The sequence below is a fragment of the Sinocyclocheilus rhinocerous genome, unplaced genomic scaffold, assembly GCF_001515625.1.
Source record: "Sinocyclocheilus rhinocerous isolate Xijiao unplaced genomic scaffold, SAMN03320098_v1.1 scaffold1569, whole genome shotgun sequence".
Lineage (NCBI taxonomy): Eukaryota > Metazoa > Chordata > Actinopteri > Cypriniformes > Cyprinidae > Sinocyclocheilus > Sinocyclocheilus rhinocerous.
In genome coordinates this window covers 630,263-652,786 of record NW_015663506.1, presented here as the reverse complement: position 1 = coordinate 652,786, position 22,524 = coordinate 630,263, and the positions used below count along the sequence as shown (strand labels likewise).

General features: G+C 34.8%; 2 protein-coding genes across 7 annotated transcripts in view; one reads left to right on the top strand and one right to left on the bottom strand.

The window, feature by feature from the left end:
• Positions 1-39: 39 nt before the first annotated feature.
• On the top strand, positions 40-9,996 carry stat1b (signal transducer and activator of transcription 1b). Of its 3 annotated transcripts, XM_016539269.1 has the most exons (24): positions 40-107; positions 265-369; positions 1,700-1,827; positions 1,953-2,097; positions 2,217-2,312; positions 2,396-2,485; positions 2,607-2,685; positions 2,831-2,925; positions 3,747-3,898; positions 4,181-4,339; positions 4,537-4,629; positions 4,745-4,804; positions 4,903-4,932; positions 5,296-5,386; positions 5,490-5,528; positions 5,608-5,691; positions 5,792-5,890; positions 5,988-6,123; positions 6,218-6,273; positions 6,571-6,665; positions 8,571-8,710; positions 8,809-8,997; positions 9,483-9,564; positions 9,650-9,996. In XM_016539269.1, the coding sequence occupies exons 3-24, from the start codon at positions 1,700-1,702 to the stop codon at positions 9,675-9,677; spliced, it is 2,166 nt and encodes a 721-aa protein (XP_016394755.1). In that variant the 5' UTR covers positions 40-107; positions 265-369; the 3' UTR covers positions 9,678-9,996. The 3 variants fall into 3 exon arrangements, with proteins under 3 accessions (XP_016394755.1, XP_016394754.1, XP_016394756.1); XM_016539268.1 differs by lacking the exons at positions 40-107; positions 265-369 and adding an exon at positions 752-848; XM_016539270.1 differs by lacking the exons at positions 40-107; positions 265-369; positions 1,700-1,827; positions 1,953-2,097 and having other exon boundaries at positions 2,257-2,312; positions 2,381-2,485.
• Positions 9,997-13,381: 3,385 nt separating this feature from the next.
• Positions 13,382-22,524, bottom strand: part of glsb (glutaminase b) — a 55,679-nt gene continuing 46,536 nt past the window's right edge. For 2 of the 4 annotated variants that reach the window (XM_016539247.1, XM_016539248.1), the window contains exons 15-18: positions 17,058-17,119; positions 16,905-16,981; positions 16,382-16,445; positions 13,383-15,267 (exon numbers count right to left, since the gene is read on the bottom strand). In XM_016539247.1, coding sequence (XP_016394733.1) covers positions 15,111-15,267; positions 16,382-16,445; positions 16,905-16,981; positions 17,058-17,119 — 360 coding nt within the window. In that variant the 3' untranslated portion in view covers positions 13,383-15,110. Of the gene's footprint in view, positions 15,268-16,381; positions 16,446-16,904; positions 16,982-17,057; positions 17,120-21,756; positions 22,488-22,524 lie in introns of those variants that run through there. The other 2 variants (XM_016539254.1, XR_001638527.1) reach the window with 2 other exon arrangements.

The following is a 22,524-nucleotide window of genomic DNA, read 5'->3' as shown; positions in this document are numbered from 1 at the left end:
TTATAGAACCACTTCCTTAAATTACATCACGAGCATTCATTCATTCAACGTTTTTCAACAAATTCACAAGAAGAATGACTCATATCTCATGATAAAATCATTTTAATGTACGTTAAACGGGTGTCGTATCTATTTCTATCTGTTTGTGCCCCTACATTTAAAACAAAGCACATGGACAACCAATGGGTCTCCTTAAAATATCCAGTAGCGTGTAGTAAAATAATAGGGAATTGACGTAAATCCAAGTTTCGTTTCTCTGTTTAGGTCTCGCTTTCTCAGAAAACGCGTGCTTGCCCGGTGGCTGTGCCTTGAGTTTCTCAACCCCCTCCCCCAAACAGAGTATCAGCGTGAAAGACTCTTCCACATAAGGTCAGTGATGCATCAGATATGTCTATTCCTTTTTCTTTTAAGATAATAATCAGTGCTTCTTAGATGATTATGAACGGCTTTTATCTAATTATCAAACTTAATTTAATAATAGTCTAGTGATTCGCTAAGTTTCTGTTTTCACATCAGTTCCTATTCTGTGATCAGCGTGACAGTAGAGGGAGGGCTGCGCTTGCCGAGAACAGCCATTCGCTAAAGGTGCGCGGTTTAGCGTACGCACTAGAACATGATTGGTTTTTATCGCTGGTGTATTTGCATATGGTAATTAAAGCATTCCGATTGGCTTACAGTGCCGATGGGGGCTGTAACCTGCGTCAATATTTCATATTTTACTATTATGGGGTCACTGAAGAGAATATAAGTCTGAAGCAGAAACAGTTTAGTCTACTTGTATCGTGTGTATTGTTGCTTAGCCTGAGATATACTGCTTTTGTGCCTTGACCCAACTTGTATGTTGAAAGGTAATGTTCTGCTATGTTATCTAAGCGTTCGTTCTTTTTGTAAAGGCTGTGGGAAAATTGACTAATTTAATGTAATAATATGTAAAGCAGTTTGCTCTGTTTATAATGCAATGAAACCTGAGTAGAAGACATGGTAGTCTATACAATTTTTAATTTTTTACATACAGCTTAAAAAAGAACGGATGTGTTAAATATGAACTGCATAGAACAGAAGCATTTAATCAGTCTCTAAAATTATATTTTGCTCTGCCATAAGGTGCAGTCATATATATACTACAGTTTTCGTTCCATTGATTTCCATTCATACTTGCGAATACGGGAAAGCAAACTTGTGCAAAAAAGTCTCTAATTTCGCTGCCTTCAAAAGTTCAATATCGGTCAACTATGACCTGAAGAAAGAATCAGTGCAAATTAATACAAGGGTTTGATGACCCTTACTCCCATGCATACAAAACTGTCTTTTTAAGAGTGGAATCTATGAGTAGCCTAACTGTCTAAAGCCTAAAACAGTCTAAATTGAAGTCTAGTGTGACCGTGGTCAGTGACTTTAAAGGATGAGCACAGCACCAATACTCTAATAATTTTTTTATTAAAATATTACAATTTTATTTTTTTGTATTTTTTTATGAAAGTGTGATAAATTATTAAATATTAATACATTTGTGCCTTTTTCTAACACATTTTTCTAACACATTTTATTATAGTAACTATTATCATTGGCTTAATGCCAAACGTTAACACAACTGCACATAAACAAGGTACTATGTGACAAATGTATTAAACACAGGCAGGATGTTGCAAGTAAACACTCTTGCACTATTTCATATGCGATTATGCTTTTATGTTTTCAGATGACACTCTGGAGCCAGCTGCAGCTGCTGGACTCTCTGTATTTAGAGCAAGTGGACCAGCTTTACGATGAGGCTTTTCCAATGGAGATCCGACAGTATCTCAGTCAATGGATTGAGAGTCACGACTGGTGAGAATTGTTTTAATTTAATGCTTCATTTTTAGTTATTGAATGTATTATCCAGTTGCAAATTTGAATTTCAGTATCATGAATTGTTGCAAATCATATCTTTGACACATTATTGTTGATTGCAGGGAATCAGTTGCAAGTAACGTATCTTTGGCAACCCTGCGCTTCCATGAACTCCTAAACCAACTGGATGAGCACTACAGCCGTCTCAACCTAGGAAACAACTTCCTTTTACAGCATAATATACGCAAAATTAAGCGTAACCTACAGGTGCAATTTTTATATTGTTTTTCTTACAATATTACATTCAATATACATGAATAATATACTTGATTTCATTATTCTAAAATAAAATGGCCGAGCTAATGTAAATAATCGTCTCACATTAGGAGCACTTCCAGGAGGATCCTGTTCACATGGCTATGATCATAGCTAGCACTTTGAATGAAGAAAGAAAGATACTGGAAAATGCACTTAGAACTCAAGTAAGGCTTTTAGTCTTGCATTACAGCTGTCATTTCAAACCTGCACATGTGTTTATCATTCATCTTAGTAAATTTGCTTTTAGGGTAAAGGTGGCTCATCACAGGGGAGTATCACGATGGAACAGCAAAATGAGTTGGGCAATAAAGTCAACAATTTGAAAACGAGTGTGCAGGTAAACCATCTCAGTGAACAATGATATGGTTTTGGGTCTTTACCACAAAAACGCTTTAAATGACACCGGTTTACAAGTAAATACATTGTTTCAAACAGCTGCAATATTTATTTGCTTCTAGGAAATAGAACAGGACATTCAGGTTCTGGAGGATGTGCAAGATGAGTACGACTTCAAGAGAAATACTTTGCAGAGTCGAGGTAACATTAGATACATTGTTAGCATTTCGCTCCTGGTATTAACTCATACTTTGTGATATATTTGGTTAGATCAATGTTGTGAACATAAACCGTATGAATTTACACGAATGAGAAATGGTATGGATTTGTATTTTTATATTTTCAGTGGAAGTTGAAATGAATGGCCAGATAACAAAAGAGATCCAGCAGGAGGAAATGGCAATTAGACAAATGTTTGTTGGGCTGAGCATGAAAAGAGAGGTAGGTCAAGATTTCAGTAATATATCTCTACATAGATTTAGCTGAAAGATTGAGCTCAGGAATATTCATATCTGTAGGAATGTGCAACTAAAGTCTGCATGAAACAGAAGTTGCGATAGTCTTTTCTTTTCTATTGTGACGTTAATCTAAGCCTCCAAGGATAACACAACAAAAAGTGTAACATGAGACCAAAGGCCGTTTTTTTTTTTTTTTTTTGAATAGCTGTATATACTAAATAAATTACTTTTGTGGGAGAACAGCTTTTCAAACAGCTAATCTTCAACATGTTTGACATCAAACATTCATTTCGGATCAGTCTGTTTTTAGAGATTATATCAATAAAAGTGCTGTTTTATAAGAGAAGTCATGTACTACAGGTAGGATTCAGTTCATGGTATTTCTCAATCTTTTCTATGGTATCTGTAAAAACTGATTGACTGTCGCACAGCTGACTTCAAGGCTGTAATGTGATTATCAAGTTGGTGTTAAGCTTTCTCCAATGGTAGATTCGCGGACTTTGGTACCTCTCAATAATAAGACCATCTCTGGCTTCTCAAACTAGAACAGATGTAGGGCGGGACTTGATTTTATCCATCGAGAATTGATTGGATCGTTTGATCGTTCCCACCCTTACACCAGTAAACGTGTCATCTGAGAAGAGCGATGTCATGTGCAAGAGGGAGGGGAAGTTATTTTGATTAAAGATTACAAAGGCACATGAATATAAAAAAATGTCAGTGTTGATTTTAATGTGACTTTAATGTTGTAGTTTTCTTCAGTATCATATTTTTTTCTTAAATATAGCATATATATGTGTACAGGTGGTGATAAAAGAAATCGCTAATGCACTGACTCTAGCCGAGCAGATCCAGCTCACACTCATATCAGAAGAGTTACCTGAGTGGAAGAAGAGACAGCAGATGGCTTGTATCGGCGGGCCGCCCAATGCCTGTCTGGACCAACTGCAGAGCTGGTGAGAACCTCTAAGGGGCGCTTCAAATGACCTGGAAACAAAATAATGTCAAAATAAAATATTTGATATCTAAATAATTTTATATTATTTCATTATTTCATTAGAAATAAAATCCTTGAAATTACAAATTGTTCCATAAGGCTATTGATAAAAGTATTTCTATATCCGACGTAGTTTCAAACTGGAGCTGATAAGCTCATATTGTCCTTTATTTTGTTTGGTGCTGTCCGTGGTACTGATATATTATTTTTATAATTAGCTAATACATGAATTGTGATCCAGGTTCACAGTGGTGGCAGAGTGCTTTCAACAGATCCGTCAGCAGCTGAAGAAAGTTCAGGAACTGGTGCAGAAATTCACCTACAACAACGATCCCCTCACTCTGGGCAAGAGCCAGCTAGATGACCAGGCCCTTGCACTCTTCAAAAACCTTATATTAAAGTAATATGCGATACTTTATCCGTTCATACATTTCTGTGTTTTTATATGTAGAGCACAAGCTGTAGAAAAAAAAAACATTTGGGTATTGATGGGAGGATTTGGGGAACAGGGGAATTTGAATATATTTTGTGATGTGCGTCACTTCTGAAAGATTCTAGTCTTGAACAGGATGGCAGCGGTTGTAATATGTCTTTCAGTTCTCTTGTGGTGGAGAGACAGCCTTGTATGCCGACACATCCTCAGAGACCCTTGGTGATAAAAACAGGAGTTCAGTTCACAGTCAAGATCAGGTGGGTTTCTTTGAAGTTACCGTCGATAACACTGTGCTGTCCCTTATTTTAATTGATGGTAAATGTCTGAGAAAAGCCTTTCATTTCAGTGATGTCGATGTGTATTATTTTGTAGATCACTAGTCAAACTCCCTGAACTGAACTGTCAACTCAAAGTAAAAGTCTCTATTGACAAGTAAGCAAAACTTATCTATCTATCTATCTGTATGACTGTCTCTGTCTGTCTGTCTATCTATCTATGTATTCATACAGTAATTTGTTTTTCTTCTGTAGAGATTTAACAGAGAAAGACACAATAAAAGGGTACGTAACATATTACGAAGAAACTCATAACACAAATATGATTAATTACTATAATGTGATGTTTGGAATGAGCCAATGCATTTAGATACATAGCACAACAAACACAAAAATGTCTGCATTTGACAAAAGTCCAAACCTGCAACAATATTACTAACTGTATTGTATAGTCCTGCACAGTGATCATTATAATAATCAGAAGATAAGCTTGAAATGCAAAATGTAAACCCTAATTATTAAATTATTCCGTTTTTTTCTGAATAAAACATTTGAACAATTTATTATTTATCAAGAACCACCATCAGCATTTGTATGCATGCCGTCAAAGCTCAAATAATCCAAATCTTCTGTTCTCTGATGTCCTAGATGTAGGAAATTCAACATTTTAGGAACATTTTCTAAAGTTATGAACTTAGAGGAATCCAGTGGATGTCTAGCAGCTGAATTTCGTCATTTGGTAAGACATTTTGGTAACAAACATATTACTGCAAATAATAAATACAATATAATGTCTAACTGAACGTTTATTGTTGATCTTTCTTTCCCTCTGATTACCACAGCAATTAAAAGAGATGAAAAGTAACAACAGAACCAATGAGGTAGGCCAAAAAACACATAAAGTGATGTCAAATAAAATGAAGTGAAGGAATTGCTGATGTTTTTCCCTTTTTATTACAGACTCCTCTCATCATTTCCGAGGAGCTGCACATACTTAACTTTGAAACTCAACTCATTCAGCCAGAACTGTGTGTTGATTTATCGGTAAAGTACTCTGAAATGTAGCTACCTATTGTGACATATCAACTGTAGAGTAGATCAGACAAGTAATTCTGACCAGACCTGTTTTTTTGTTATTAAACAGATCACATCACTTCCTATTGTGGTGATCTCCCATGTGAATCAGTTACCTAGTGCCTGGGGCTCCATCTTATGGTACAACATGCTCTGCTGTGAACCCCACGTACGGCCATTTCCCCTCATCAATGTTTTTGTCTTCTATTGAGGTGTACATTTTGACTATTGCTGTCTATTTCACTCTCTCTCTCTCTCTCTCTCAGAATCTGTCGTTCTTCTTGAATCCTCCACCTGTGAAATGGGGGCAGCTTTCAAAGGTCTTAAGCTGGCAGTTTTCTTCTGCCACTAAACGAGCGCTGAACTCTGAGCAGCTGAGAACGCTGGCCGACAAAGTTCTTAGTGAGTTTATATGTGCTTTATTTTACCTCTTGAAATGGGAGTAAATGCTCATATAGTTCCAATACATAGCACTACATTTTGTATCTGTTTTCAGGTCATGAAGCACAAGGTGACCCTGAAGGTCTCATCCATTGGAATACATTTTGTAAGGTGAGTTTATAGAAACAGTTCAAACAAAAGCAAGAACGTTACTTTCGTTTTCTTTTAACATTTTGTTTGTTCCTCAGCTGTCACCACATGATTTACTGCTAAACCAAAACTTAGTGAGACTACAAAGAACAGCTGTGCTTTCAGAACTCGAAACTAACTGAATATATGTTATATTATTTTTATTTTAAAGGGAAGTGCAATAAATATCGTCACATCAACATTGATGAAGCAATGCCATGCCAATGCTTTAGCTAATAAAATGGAAGCAGAGTAAATAACTTGTGTGTTTTCACCTAGATGTCTCCTAATGAGAGGGGTGTACCATTCTGGCTGTGGATCGATGGAATTCTGGATCTTATTAAAAGACACCTGCTCAATATCTGGAATGATGGGTAAGAGTTCCATCGTTACAGACAATGGAACAAATACAGTACCATCTAGGGCTGGAACAATCAGTCTTCTATATATAAGAATCCGTTCCATTTTAGATGTGCACAATCAGCCAATATTTATTATTATTGTAGATTTTTTAAAGTCCTAGAATTCTAAAATATATGAAGAGTTCAGATGCAAAGGCCTCTAAGTGCCGTCTGAAATTTTCATCAAAAATAAGCATTTTGATCAGGCTCCTATGTTTAGGTTCAGTAGTTTTACATTTACATTACATTACAGACACTTTTATCCAAAGTGACTTACAAATGAGGACAATGGAAGCAATCAAAATCAACAAAAGAGCAATGATACGCAAGTGCTATGACAAGTCTCAGTTAGCTTAACGCAGTACACGTAGCAAGTTTTTTTTTTTAAATAAATAAATAAAAATAATTAATAAATAAAAAGAAAACTGATACAATAGAAAAAGAATAGAGCAAGCTAGTGTTATCGAGGCTTTTTTTGCTTTTTGTTTGTATAATAAATATTGTATAATAAATAAAATAATTATTATATAATAAATAAAAAACAGATAGAATACAAATGAATTAGAATATAGAGTGAAAACAATAGAATTAGAATAGAGAGTGCTAGAGTTACAGGGTCAAATAAAGTTTTTTTTATTTATTAGAAATAATTGTACTCAAATGGCAATGTATAGGTCCTTTTCTATGCAATTAAAGTGAAATAACTGAACATAAATGTAAGAGCCTAATAAAAATGCTCATTTTAGAAGAAATTTATATATATATATATATATATATATATATATATATATGTTTCTGTGAAGACATTTGTTTGTGAAAAGGACATTCTTCTCCATCTTGTGAAGCACTTATTTATTTTTTGCACATTAAAATATCTTTACATACAATTGTCTTATGCACATGTACACACACAACAGCAAGATACAGTCTAACAGAAATAAACAACAACTTACCTTCAGTCAGAAATACTGCTACAGATCCAAGCCAGGTCAATTAGGCAATGTTACATACAGTTATGTGAAGTAAAAATAAAGACTATTAAATGGTTTATATTCATGTATTACGCATTTTTTTTTAACAGCAGTTTCACTTTTTCATCCATTTTTTTCTCCAGATGGAACTCTTTATGAAGCTTAAAGGGATAGTTCACCCAAAAATGAAAATTTGATGTTTATCTGCTTACCCCCAGGGCATCCAAGATGTAGGTGACTTTTTATCGAGGCTTTTTTTGCTTTTTGTTTGTATAATAAATATTGTATAATAAATAAAATAATTATTATATAATAAATAAAAAACAGATAGAATACAAATGAATTAGAATATAGAGTGAAAACAATAGAATTAGAATAGAGAGTGCTAGAGTTACAGGGTCAAATAAAGTTTTTTTTATTTATTAGAAATAATTGTACTCAAATGGCAATGTATAGGTCCTTTTCTATGCAATTAAAGTGAAATAACTGAACATAAATGTAAGAGCCTAATAAAAATGCTCATTTTAGAAGAAATTTTCAGACGGCACTCAGAGGATTTTGCATTTAAACTCTTCATATATATAGAAAAAAAAATTTTTTTCTGTAATTTTATTTTGAGATTAACAGATTTACAAATTACAATTTTAAAGTCAACATGAAATCATCATCAATAAAATAAAATAAAGTCCCATCCTACTTGTTTCTTTTGAAAATCTGATTTCACACAAAAACATATAAGATGCTGCTTTGTCAACTAACCCGAAACAGCATGATAGTATGCCAAAATCTCCATTTTCTAAAGCTATATTCCAATTTATAGTACTGTAACTGCCATGAACATAGAAGTTTCTTTGACATTGTTATCCAGTCCAATTTTATCTTTTTTTTTTCTTTCACATATATACAGGTATATTATAGGGTTTTTGAGTAAAGAGCGAGAGAAGGCTTTGTTGAGCGACAAACTCCCGGGCACTTTCCTTCTGCGCTTCAGTGAATCCTGTCGAGACGGAGGAATCACCATCACATGGGTGGAGTATTCGCAGGACGGTGTGTGCTGGTTTGAATTGGAGTATTTGATCATTTATTTATTTATATATCTGTCTTGCAGTCTTTTAATGTACGTGAATGAATGTCATCAAATACAGGGGAACCTAAGACACATTCAGTGAAGCCCTACACTAAATCAGATCTGGCGTCGATTTCCTTGCCTAACGTCATCCGTGACTATACCCTCACTGCTGCACAGAAGATTCCGGTGAACCCCCTCGTCTACCTTTACCCAGACATCCCAAAAGAAGACGCCTTTGGTCGCTACTATATCAGCTCTTCTGATGGTAGATATTCTTTATTTAACCATTCATTCATTCAAAAAAAAAGAAAGAATGCAAGATAAGAGTGTAAAACTGAAACAACAGATGTCAATAGCCTGCTACATAAGATTATGATGCAGATCTTAAGGGTACAACATCACAAAATAAATACACTGTATGTTTTATAATATATTATAGGACATTTGTTCTTCTAAATGTATATATACATACAGTATATGGTGATGTCATTGCATTAAATAACAACATGTTGAACCAAGTGCCATTTCTTTTTTCTCTTTTCCAAGCAAAATGGTTGTCAAACCTAACAAATTTCTATTTTGTCATGGTAGAAAACAATACTACTGTTCACAAAGACTATTTGGGGACTTTGCTGTTGTAAAATGTTAGTGGAACATCCTCAAAAACTTTTTTAACAGTATGTTAGAGAGCATGTCTGTGTGTATTGTCAATATCGACATGCCTTACATTACTGATCTTTTATCCCTCAGATACAGAAGAGATGGAGGTAGACAAACCTAAGTCATATATCAGGCCATATATAGGCAGGCGCATAATTTCTGTGTCAGATGAGTAAGTTATTACTTTTCTTTTTTTTCTACTTCATATATTTCTGTTACTGAAAAACAATATTCATGTCTTATTTATCTGTTTTTAGACCTTTTTCAAGACCCTGTAAGTGTTAAGAGCACCTCAAGGCAAAACTGATATGAGGAACGTTTCTCCACCAATGCATCTAAATGTAATGCAGAGCTTTTTTTAGGGAGGAAAATGAATCTGTTTCTAGAAGTATTGTATCTGGCACACAGATATCTTTAATGAATAATGGAAACAAATGGTGATGCCCTTTTCTCTATATAAGGATCTACTACATTTATTCTCTACTTGTGTGAAGAAGAGGAGCCATTTTCTTCTGTCAAATTATAGAATACATTTAAAACAGTGTAATCCTGTTCTTTTTGTTTGTTTGTTTGTATAAAAATGTGAACATATTGTAAAGAAACTTGCATGTTGCATGGATTTGAAAAAATGATCGGTCTGTGCAAGAAACTGAACAGTATTTATATCGTTTTTACCTCTAATATATAATATATTAATATCTCTTTCTATGGCTCTGGGATAAATTAAACGCGATCTGCGATGACGTCACAATTGTGTTGCATTGTGGTCTATGGAGCGGCCTGAAGTGTGCATATGAAGCAGACTCACTCCCTCGGTCAAAATCGAGGGGCCGAGGGTCTGTCCATATAAACTTCCCTCGTCCACTTCACGAAGTGGAACACACTTCAAAATGGCAGCAGGGATTCCTTAGGGAAGTTCGCGAGTGCCTGTCTAAAAGTGGAGTGGAACACAAGCCAGGGGCTTTGTCCAAATACCCACACTTGCAGTCTTTGCACTTGACCACTTAATTACTTAAATGACGTATTTCCTGTATTTGGCCGAAGTCTTCATGTGGGTGTCTGTCTGTATGACTGTCTGTCTGTCTGTCTGGCTTAGGGCTGTCTGTCTGTCTGTCTGTCTCTCTCTCTGTCTGTCTGTCTATCTGTCTGTCTGTCTGTCTCTCTCTCTGTCTGGCTGTCTGTCTGTCTCTCTGTCTGGCTGTATGACTGTCTTGTCTGTCTATCTATCTGGCTGTCTGTCTGTCTCTCTGTCTGGCTGTATGACTGTCTGTCTGTCTATCTATCTATCTATCTGTCTGTATGACTGTCTATCTATCTATCTGTCTATCAAATGTTTCTGAATAGTTTATATTCTTTAATAAAAATCTCTGACAAATCGAAAACAAAATTTGGATGCAGAAATCCTGATTCATACATTTTGAATGTTATTGCAAAGCAGTGCTTATATATGACCTGTGTGTTTGTGTATTTATGGATATTTTTCTCATTTAGAGGTTTTTCTGAGATGGATACAGTGAAAGGGTATGTAACATATTACACTAACCCAAAGAGCACAGATAAATGCTATAATTACAATTACTGAATTAGCTCATAATTACAAATACATATATAGAGCAATACATTTAGTTTTTTATGCATGTCAGAGGTCCTCACTGATGCAACGAATTGTTGTGTAATGTCCTAGATGCAGACATTTCCTTCTCTTAAGTATTGTTAACAAAGTTATGACCTTGGATGAATCTAGTGGATGTCTAGCCGCTGGTTTCCGTCATATGGTATGATGATAAACACTGAGATATTACAATATATAATAAATAAATGATCATTTATAATTACTGACTTAATTTTTCTTGATTTCCCATTCTAATTAAGACAGACTGCAAGGGAGAAGAGACCTAGCAACAGAAGTAAAGAGGTAGAACAAAATAATAAATAAAAGTCACTTAAAGTGACTACTGATTATTGCTATTTAAGTAGCTTTCTTTTTCTTTCAGTTTTCACTCAATATGTATGAGGAGCTGCACTTAATCAGCTTTGACACGCAGCTCAATCTGCCTGAACTATGCATTGATTTATCGGTAAAGTTTCTGCTAAAAGTGGACTTTTGAAATACAGTGTTTATTTGAGACAAAGGTACAACATTAAATTCTTGTAACTGCAACATCGTATAACATGTTCAAACAGATCACATGTCTTCCTGTGGTGATGTTGGTCAGTGGTTGGCTACCTAGGTTGGATACCTACTCCATCTTATGGTAACAACGTGCTCTGCAGTGAACCCCACGTACGGCCATTTCCCCTCATCAATGTTTTTGTCTTCTATTGAGGTTTACATTTTGACTATTGCTGTCTATTTCACTCTCTCTCTCTCTCTCAGAATCTGTCGTTCTTCTTGAATCCTCCACCTGTGAAATGGGGGCAGCTTTCAAAGGTCTTAAGCTGGCAGTTTTCTTCTGCCACTAAACGAGCTCTGAACTCTGAGCAGCTGAGAACGCTGGCCGACAAAGTTCTTAGTGTGTTTGTTTGTGCTCTCTATTACCTCTTGAAATGGGAATGAGTATCTGCTCATAGTTAAATGAATAGCACATTTCTTTTTTTAAAACTTTTAAGGTCGAGAAGCCCAAGGTGACCCAGAAGGACTCATCCACCGGAATACATTTTATAAAGCGAGTTTATACAAATGATTGAAACAAAGACAGGAAAGTTGCTTTCGCTTTCCTGAACATCCTCGCTTTTGTTTGTTCCTCTGCTGTCACCACATGATTTACTGCTAAAACAAAACTTAGTGAGAACATGATACTGCAAAGAGCAGACATTAAATACTCTTATATAGGTGTGATTCTTTGTGGTGTGAAATAACATGATAAATGCAGTATTTTTTTATTATCACACTATATTGTGTAGAATAACTTTTGTGTTTTCATCTAGGTCTCTGCCGAGTCTGGTGATTCATTCTGGCAGTGGATATATGAACATTTGGACCTTACTGAAAAATATGTGCCCAACATTTGGAATGATGGGTAAGAAATCTGAAGGGGTTTAACCTTCACCATCTAAATGGTGCTATCGTGTCATTCATGTGAAAGCCAATGCCATTTTTCAAATCACTGACGTCAAAACCGGCTCAAGAGATGGCAGATTTTTAAAGAGTTCGAGATTTGAGAGGGGGCTTAAATTTCAGGCTTCAAGCAAAGCTGTTGTATGGCCTCAGGAGACTTGGACTATAGTGCATGAGTCACATGGACTACATATACCATACGTTTACTGTGTACAGGTACATTATGGGGTTTTTGAGTAAGGAGAGAGAGAAGGCTTTGTTGAGTGAAAAACTCCCCAGCACTTTCCTTCTGCGCTTCAGTGAAAACTCTCAATGGGGAGGAATCATCATGACATGGGTGGAATGTTCAAAGGATGGTTTGTGCTGGTTTGAACTGGAATATTTTATGTTGTGATAACTATCTTGGTGTGTCTGAAAAATCTCTTATGATATTATCATGTCAGCACATGTGGTGAACCAGTGGTGCATTCAACAAAGTCTTACGCTAGAACAGATCTGAACAACATCTCTTTACCGAACATCATCCGTGACTATACCAGCACTGATGGAGAGAAGGATCCAGTGAATCCCCTCATCTACCGTTACCCAGACATCCCACGAGACGTTGCTTTTGGTCGCTACTATACCAGTGCATCTGATAATAAAGACTCATTCACATTTATGCATTGCATTATTGACCATTGATCTCACAGTTGAACTGACTTGCACAATAAAGAAAATAATATAAGAGTTAGTTTTACTAAGCCATAAGGAAACAAAATAATCACCAAATAATAAAGTGGAAAATGCTATATTATATGCATCTGTTCTGAGACTCTTATATATTCGTGCTTTTGCACACCATCAGGACATTTGGAATACAGTAAAATTCTGTTCTCTTTTAGCTGTAGGAGGGATAAATGAAGACAGACTTTCTGGTTTGAAAGTCCAAGACGGTACAACAGCATGTCAATGAAGACCACGGGTTGGACACGATTGAACATGATCTGTCAGACTCATCTGATCTAGAGGATTTAGGTTTTGAACTGGTTGAGAATGAGGGTAGAAATGCAAATGTGTTCGATTCCCAGATAACTGATCAAATGTATACCTTGAATGCATTGTAAGTCGTTTTGGATAAAACGCATAAATGTAAGAAAATATTCTTGTTGCATCACTGGTAGTGTTGCTCATGGTTAGTATTATATTTTGGTGAGTAGCTCATCCTGCACTGTTTCACACTGAACATGATTTGTGCTGATAGTTGAGGTTTTAATGTTATTACTTTTGAGTTATATATTTGAAGTCCAGTTAACTGGGACATTTTTTTCCAGTCAGAATTTCAGTGTTTTGTGTGGGTTTGTCCACTGTATGTATAATGTATAAGTAAAATTACACCCTTTTAATTACTAACACAATTTTATTCATTATTGCACATCAAAAGATGAATCTTTATATACCATTGCTTTAACTGCACATGTACACACACCGACTTGAGTCAGCCAGATACAGTCTAATAGAAATATTTGCGTCAAAGAATACTGAATAGTGCTGAAGTGTCTTTAAAACAGTTTACATTCATTTACTTAGACATGAACTTAAGTTTTGTCCAACTGACTTTCTTCAAGTGTTTGGTCCCAGTGTGACATCAGTTTTCCACTAAAACAATTGTCTTACAATAAACTACATTTACAGTAATGTAACACTTCATAAAATATACGTAAATGCACAGATGGTTTGCACAAATGCAGTGTCTTTTATTTTATTTTTGATCGCTTTTGTTCTCAGATTACAACATTGTGTGCTTTCTCAAAATGCAGTCATTTTGGGGGCTCTGCATGTAAATATTTAAACTATGAGTGCATTGACGAATATATATAGACCATCTATCTGGTAATGAGGTGAAGACTAAAATAAAAAAATACTAAAAAATAACGATGTATTTGGCAGTGGTTAAAATGTTCAAATAGTGAAGTATAATAAAATAAAAGTGATACACATGTACAAAATGCATGCAAGCCTTTAAATAATTTCGAATTTTACACACGACTCGTTCTCGCATTCCTTATCTTAATGATAATCGTCATTCGTGGCAACACTCGACCGATTGTTTGGTTATGGAAATGCAATAGTCTCGCGTCTCGATTTTCATTACGTTCTGCTAAGCTACATTTTTGTTTTCCCAACATAAAGAAGGAAGATATGTTGGCCGGCAGCTTTTAAATGTCGTGAGCGTTTGCGCAACCGTGCCAAATCTCGCTGTTTTTAATGCTCCTGAATTCCTAAACAGGATTGTTTGGTGTCAATCTATACTCTTTGAGTTTAGGCGTTTGCCCTCGGGACAGCAATGTCATCGCTGTAGTCATCATTCCCCACACCTCAATCAACTTTACACAGGCACGAAAGGGTTGAACATACAATTATAGCGTCTACTGAGAGTCGTTTCGCACCATTAAATATGGCCATCATCATGACTTACGCCCTTTCTTGCAAGGAAGAAGCTGTCAACAAGCCAAAAATGTCTCACAAAAGCATGTAAAACTACAGGAGACAACGTGAAACTAAAAAAAATGTACTGACAAAAAAACATGTTTTCCCCCCCAAAAAACACTGATATTGAGATGGAGCAGTCCTTCACTGGCCTGTTCCAGAAGAGTGTCCTCTAGTGCTAGTGGAAATGGTTACGTCTCCAGCATCCCGTCCAGGTTTTTCTCGGTGCTCTCTTTATCAGCGTCAGTGTTCACCGGTGGGTTGTATTTATTGTTGTACTCCTGTAGAAGCGCGAGCACCTCGTGATGACCGAAGTGTGTCGCCTCATCTATAGGTGTGTTGCCCCACCTAAAGGACATAAATGTTATTTTATTTTCATGGTTTCCACATCTTTTCTAGTTGTTTTATTACTGTATAACTATTAGATGATGATGATGATAATAATAATAATAATTATTATTTAGTGCTGTCGAACGATTAATCGCATATAAAATAAAAGTTTTTGTTTGCATAATATGTGTGTTCTGTGTATATTTATTATTATACACATACAGTATATATTTTGAAAATATTTGCATGTCTATATTTATATTCACATCATTTATATTATAAATAAATATATTTAATATATAAACATAACATATTTTCCTGAAATATATACATGCATTTGTGTGTATTTATATATACATAATAAATATACATAGCACACATACATATATTATGTAAACAAAAACTTTTATTTTGGATGCGATTAATCATTTGACAACACTATTATTATTATTATTATTAACATTAAGACAGAAGTATGTTTTTATTGCAATAGTATTATAAAATGAATGTTTAAAAATAATTAATTTACAATAGTAATTCAAAACTTAAAAAAAAAAATTCTACAATGTTAGAGATTTAAATCTCCAATTTTATAATTTATTATTATGAGAAGTGTAAAATGTATTTATATTTAATATATAGAAACTTTATAAAATTATTTTGTAAATCAATCTCTCTCTCTCCCCTGATTTATTATAATAATATAAATCCTTCACATATCCAATATATTAGACTTTTTAAATATATATATATATATATATATATGGCAATAATAATAATAATTAAAAAAACACATTATATATGTACACAATCAACATTTATTTTAATGTATTTATTAATGTAACTGTAATTGAAATGTAATATGAAAATGCATTTTAATTAATTTTAGACATATTGCACTCACAAAGAGAAAGTTCAACCTAATTCTTGTTAGAAATCAATTTCCGTGGCTTGTACGTGACTTTTTTTTTAGGATTTTATCAACATCCAATTAAAATTTTAATTCCTGAAAAGTTTTCCAAGACCATCATGGGAATCCTGATGTCTTCCAATCAACTATTTCCAAATTAAAAAGCCTAAGAAAATGAATATTTGCTCTAAAATCAAAAGTATTTTGATTGTGTTTGCTCACCTGTCCTTGGGACCAGGATTCACCTTGCAGGCCTCTAACAGAAAACGCACAACCTCAATATGTCCTAAAATCAAAAGGAATAGTTTCATTTATGCAACACACTACAGACTGAACTTTAGATGTAAAAATGCAGCGTACTGAAAAAAGTTATAGTTAATTCCCCAGCAATACAGTATTTGAGGACCTACATTTATAGTGATTAAACTAGAATGAAAAGGCTTAAATAAGTTGCAAAAAATATACACATTGTAAGGTTGGGCAGCATTGCTAATCACCATTATTTAAAACATTACCACTTTTGACCACCAAGTGGCGCCGTTACCAAATTTATATGGCACAGTGACAAGGACATGCACATTCTGAGTCAAAATGCACAAGTAAAATACAGCCTCACTTTCTGTTTGTCATCTTTTTTGTTATCTTACAGTTCACTGACTGCCAGCCGGCAAACAATCAGATACCAAACTAACAGACACCACTGGTCCTTGGCTTCTAAATAGTGACAGCATGTGCAGTGTTGTACCCTCAGCGGCTGCTACATGAAGCGCCGTCCTGGAGTCATAGTCCCTCTGCTCCATGTCCACGGAGGACAGTGCAAACCTGCGTATGATGAAAATATTACAGAAACAGAACAAAAAATGCTCCAAATACTTGTAGGCAATGAAGAACTCGGTACCTTCTGAGAGCAGAAACATCTCCTGTGTAGGCAGCAAAGAGGAGGTTGATGACAGATTTCACCTGGAATGATAGAAAAGAGCCTTTGTGGAATAGAAACAAGTTATTATGGACAGATGGTGGGCAGAAACGGAGGCCTCCAGAGTGTCTCCTTTAGCTCTAACAGACTGAAATTAATAGAGAACTGGTGAGAGGAAACAGCAAATAGCCTAGACAATGAAAAATTGAATCAAGTGCATTGAAATATGAACACTTGAATTCAACAGTTCTTTCAGGTGGATTGAGCGAAAGGCAAAGGGATCCCGTTTCATACTGTATAATACTGAAGAAGGTTGCATTTTAAGTCTGATATTTGAAGAGTTCATTTGCAAAAACCGATAACTCCATTTTTATTTTTATTTTCCAAAAATCACGTTTTTTTTAATTGCTTATTTCAAGTAATATCAATCAAACTGCAGTTGGGTTGTTTTGATTAAGTAATAACTTAAACAAATACAGGTAATTTACAAAATTAAAGTTAATTGAAAGTATGTTTTTTTTTTTTTTACATATTAAAAGTTTGTTTTATAGCAAAACCAGGTAACTCCACATTTCATGTTTTAACCACAACTCCACATTTCATGTTTTAGAGGGAGAGAAACACTAGTTTAATCTTTGTAATCTCCTCAGATGACAATGTAGATGCCTGACAAACGTTGTTGTTGTTGTGATCATAAACTGTATGGATGTGATTACACGCAATACACGGAGCTTTTCCCGATTCGCTAAAATGGACTTATCGGCTTCTGTTCAAAAACAACAAGGGCGCCTGTCGGCTTCTGCAGTAAAACGTGAACTCGCGATGCCTTCAAAGTGGACAAAACCGTTTTTTTTGACAAAATGTGTTTAGGGTTCAGATCGCGCTATATGTGGAGAATAATGCACGGCAATCAGCTCTTTTTTTTTGGAAAGTTTATCGGTTTTTGCAAATGAACTCTCATAACTCTTATATATATATATATATATACACGTTAAACACGTGTGTGTTTTTGTTAAACACATATCACAACTTAAAATCAAACATTTAATGGCAGAATCCATGCAACACCTTGTATTAAAGACCCTTGCCTCAATCAAAACGAAATAATTTAATTTGATTTAGTAGCAGCAGGATACATCTGATTTGAATTAGGATCTGATTATATAAATTAGCCAAGCAAGCCATGCAAAAAATACACAAAATAATGTTCTTTTTAGCAGCATCATATGACCCCTTTAAGACAAGTGCTGGTGAGGGACAGAAAGGCACCACTAGGGGACATCAGCAACCCTTCATGGTAGTCAGCAAAACCCCAAACTTCAAGACAACAAATACAGACAACTTACAAAAAAGTGCCCATCTTGTTGCAAAGCCATTCTCTGTAAATTCTATTTGTGCCATTCTTAATAAAGTTTGTACAAAAAAAGTGATCACAAACCAACCAAAACCATCGATTCGAATAACAATCAGATGGTCAAATACAAATATGATCGGTTTTACAACACATAAACACTTGGTATTTAACATTAGATGAAGAATGTACATAAAGATTACATTAAAAACATGTAATGACCATGCAGATTTAAATTCAGATTTAATAATTTAAATGAATGTTTAAATTAAAGTTTTTATTTTTTATTTAATTATACTTCAATACCTCTCACTATTATCTCGTATATGAAGTATTCTTGCTTTCCAGCGGTAGAAGTTGTCAGTGTCTTTGGGCCTAAAGATCATCCGAGAAATGTCAGTCTCCTTGCGTGTGTTTAATTATAATCTAATCCAAGTCAGTTTAATGTCTTAAATAGAAACACAAAACACTATTCCTGTATGCTAATGTGTAATTATTCTCCAGAAATGTGCATGTTAATTTCAGATTAAGTCAACTAGAAAACCTAGACAAACTTGCTTGATTTTAAAACTGTTTGAAGGTCATTTTGAAGGTTGTTTACATCTTATATTGCTTTGAAGGTTTTCTAGGCTGTTGCACGCTAGCATGTAAGAAAGAAAGCAAGATAGAGGAGATGTCATCTGTGTGTCAAGTTACACTGTGCTATGAGCATGTGACCCACACACAGACAACCACTGCTGTATGAATGGACATGTAATGAGACATCAGACATTTGGAACGAAACGGTATTACAGCAACACAACTAGAGATGAATTCAATTCATTTAGCTATGTTTCTAACAAATGATGGATCACAAGGAAAAGCTAATAATAATAGAATAATGACTGAAAAGAGTTTAGTCCAAGATGTGGTTTTGTTAACTTTAAAGCCATGAGGTGCCCTGTACAGTTTCATTTCTCATCCTGGATCAACAGGATCAATGCAAGGCTTGATTACTTCATGCCAATGAGAACAGGAATTGTGATTTGCACAGACAGACTAAACACTTAGCTCACCATGAAGTGCAACAGAAGGCAAGGCAGCAGAGCTACAATGGATGGCAGATCCAGAAAAAGTTCCCACACCTTCTGCTAAACAAATTAATTTACATGACTTTTCCAATCATGCACCATTACTGGATGAAGATTTCAAAAATGCTCACAAAAAGCAACTTCTAGGTGAAAAATGTTTTGTATAAATACAATAAAAAATTCTATAAATAATATATAATCATTTTATATATAAATGATACTTCATACTAAGTGTATCATAAAATGTAAAATAATTTATGAATTTCTATGACTTCTCAAGCCGGGAAAAAAAATTATTCCCTGCAACTTTCATGTTTTCCTTGAACACGAATCCTTTTATTTAAATATTTGATGTTATTGTTTTTTTGTGGTTTTCATGCAAGCCATAGTCAAACTGGACTTTTGAAGTAAAGCTGTCATTCCAGCAATCAAAAATGATTTTTTGAGACAAAGTTTCAGAACACAAACCAGTAAAAATGATTGTCCAAAACACACAAAACAGCAACAAATGGAACACAACTGATTTCACGTAACAATGAGATTAAATACATTTATTAATGATACAAAAAAGAAAACCGGAACAAATTACATAAATACACAATGAGAAAACAAGAGAAAATAAACAGAACTGTTATGACAGTGTAAAATCAGATGATAATATATAGTGATGAAGCATTTGACAGCTGTTCAAGTAATCAGAGCGAGCTGCTTCCTCAAGCCAGACTGTAATGAACTCATATTTTGACTGTTAAAGCTGTCAGTGAGCATGAGAAACACTTCTCCACTAAAGCAGCACAAAAACAAGACATGAAAATTATAATACAAATACACAAACACAAAACTTGTGAAACTAAGCAACAAAACCCAGAAATAAACAAGCCTGTGAAAGCAAATCATGCAAAAATAAAATGAACATTTATATTTAAAAGATTTAAAAAATAAAATAATTTTTTTTTGCAACACATATAAAACAAAAAACAGATAATACTTAATATATTCCTGATAAGGGCAGCATCTTTTCACCAATAAAACCGAAGAAGCTTATCGAAGCTTAGTTTGATATAAACCAACATTTTGAACTATCAATAAGGTGCATAAATGTTTCTAGCAATAATATATGAGAATATACAGACAGAAATGGAACTAAGGGCAGGCGGAAGAGTGGAAGGTTTGTAACATTATTGATTTCACTGCAAAGACGGTCTGACAGCAGACTTTAACTGGCTGCTGAGCAGTACTAGTGCGGCTCTATGATGCAAACACTGCACATTACAACAGTCCTCTCAGGACACGCAGTCACCAAGACAAGCAATTCAGCAGGAACGCATCCGGACTAATCTAAAAATGAATAACCCATTTGCAACATGAGGTCCCTTTTAACCTTACACTTGGTCGAAATGAAATCACACTGTGTCCTAAGGGAGCAGTAGCAAGGGAGTAGTTCAGCCAAAATGGAAAATACTACTTCACCTTTATGTTGTATGTCATATGCAGAGCACAAATGGGGTATGGGTTACCATAGTTGGCTGCATGTCACACATCACTTATACAAATGGTCCAGTTTTTTTTTTTAAGTCATATAATAGCTTTATGCTAGGAACAGACAGAATTGTAGATGTAATTCAATGATAATGCATAAGAACTCAGATTCCAAATTTGCACCAAATGCCATTTTCAGTAACTTTAAGCCCCTTTTAACCTTACACTTGGTCGAAATGAAATCACACTGTGTCCTAAGGGAGCAGTAGCAAGGGAGTAGTTCAGCCAAAATGGAAAATACTACTTCACCTTTATGTTGTATGTCATATGCAGAGCACAAATGGGGTATGGGTTACCATAGTTGGCTGCATGTCACACATCACTTATACAAATGGTCCAGTTTTTTTTTTTTAAGTCATATAATAGCTTTATGCTAGGAACAGACTGAATTGTAGATGTAATTCAATGATAATGCATTCGAACTCAGATTCCAAATTTGCACCAAATGCCATTTTCAGTAACTTTAAGCTGCAGTCCGTAATTTTTTTGTGTTCAAAATGTACAAAATGTATATAATAATCGAGTACACCATGAACCCATTTTCCAAACCGTGTTTTTGGCTTGTCCTGAATCACTACGGTACACCTATAATAAGTGTTTATATGCGGATTATTTTAGACTGGTTCGGGAAGGTACCGCTGCGGAGTAGCCCAGTACCGGCGTAATTCCTCATAGACATAAACAGAGAGAAGTAGCTCCGGCTACAATGTTCTTCCGCAAGACGCACGCAGTTCTGTTTATTAACCGCTAGAGTGCCAAAAGTTATGGACTGCAGCTTTAAATTTTCATCTTTTACCTTATAAAAGCAAGTATATGGCTTCAGAAGACTGTAATTATAATCAGATGGACAACTTTTATGGTCATTTCATGGAGATTGTTTTATGGAATATGCAGAAAGGTTGAATGAAAATTATTGTGTTCCACAGAAACAACAACATCATCATATGGGGTCAGAACGAGTAAATAATGACCAAATTTTCATTTTTGGGTGTACTATTGCTTTCATTGTCTGGTAAACTATGTAGCAGCTCTGTGTTAGGAACAGACTGAAATCACTATTATTCAATGATAAATAATAGTGACTGATAATTATTCAAAGGAAATTAAAAATATTTTTTTGTGAACACAAATTTGTATTTTCTCCAACAAAAAGCTAGTATATGGCTTCAGAAGACTTTAAAATATAGTCAGATGGACAATTTTTATGGTTATTTATTTTATGATATTTTGTATGGAATATGGTAAAAAAAAAATGTGCATGAAAATTGTTTAAAAAATATTTGTGTGTTCCACAGAAACACCAGCAACATACAGGGCTAAAACAATATGAGGGTGAATAAATAATGACAGAATTTTCATTTTTTCCTTTTCAAATGAAGGTCACACTTACCGGCCTAAGTCACCTGTACACCTGTAACAAAAAGTTTGAGGACGCCCATATGCTCATGACACCTCACTGAAGACTCTGCGTGTGATGAGACGCGGTTCA

What these genes read in the sequence shown, in the direction of transcription:
- stat1b (XM_016539269.1), top strand. Translation starts at nt 1,700, where the DNA reads ATGACACTCTGGAGCCAGCTGCAGCTGCTGGACTCTCTGTATTTAGAG. An exon ending in AAAATGCACTTAGAACTCAA is followed by an intron (nt 2,313 to 2,395) that starts GTAAGGCTTTTA and finishes ATTTGCTTTTAG; the next exon opens with GGTAAAGGTGGCTCATCACA. An exon ending in CTCAATATCTGGAATGATGG is followed by an intron (nt 6,666 to 8,570) that starts GTAAGAGTTCCA and finishes ACATATATACAG; the next exon opens with GTATATTATAGGGTTTTTGA.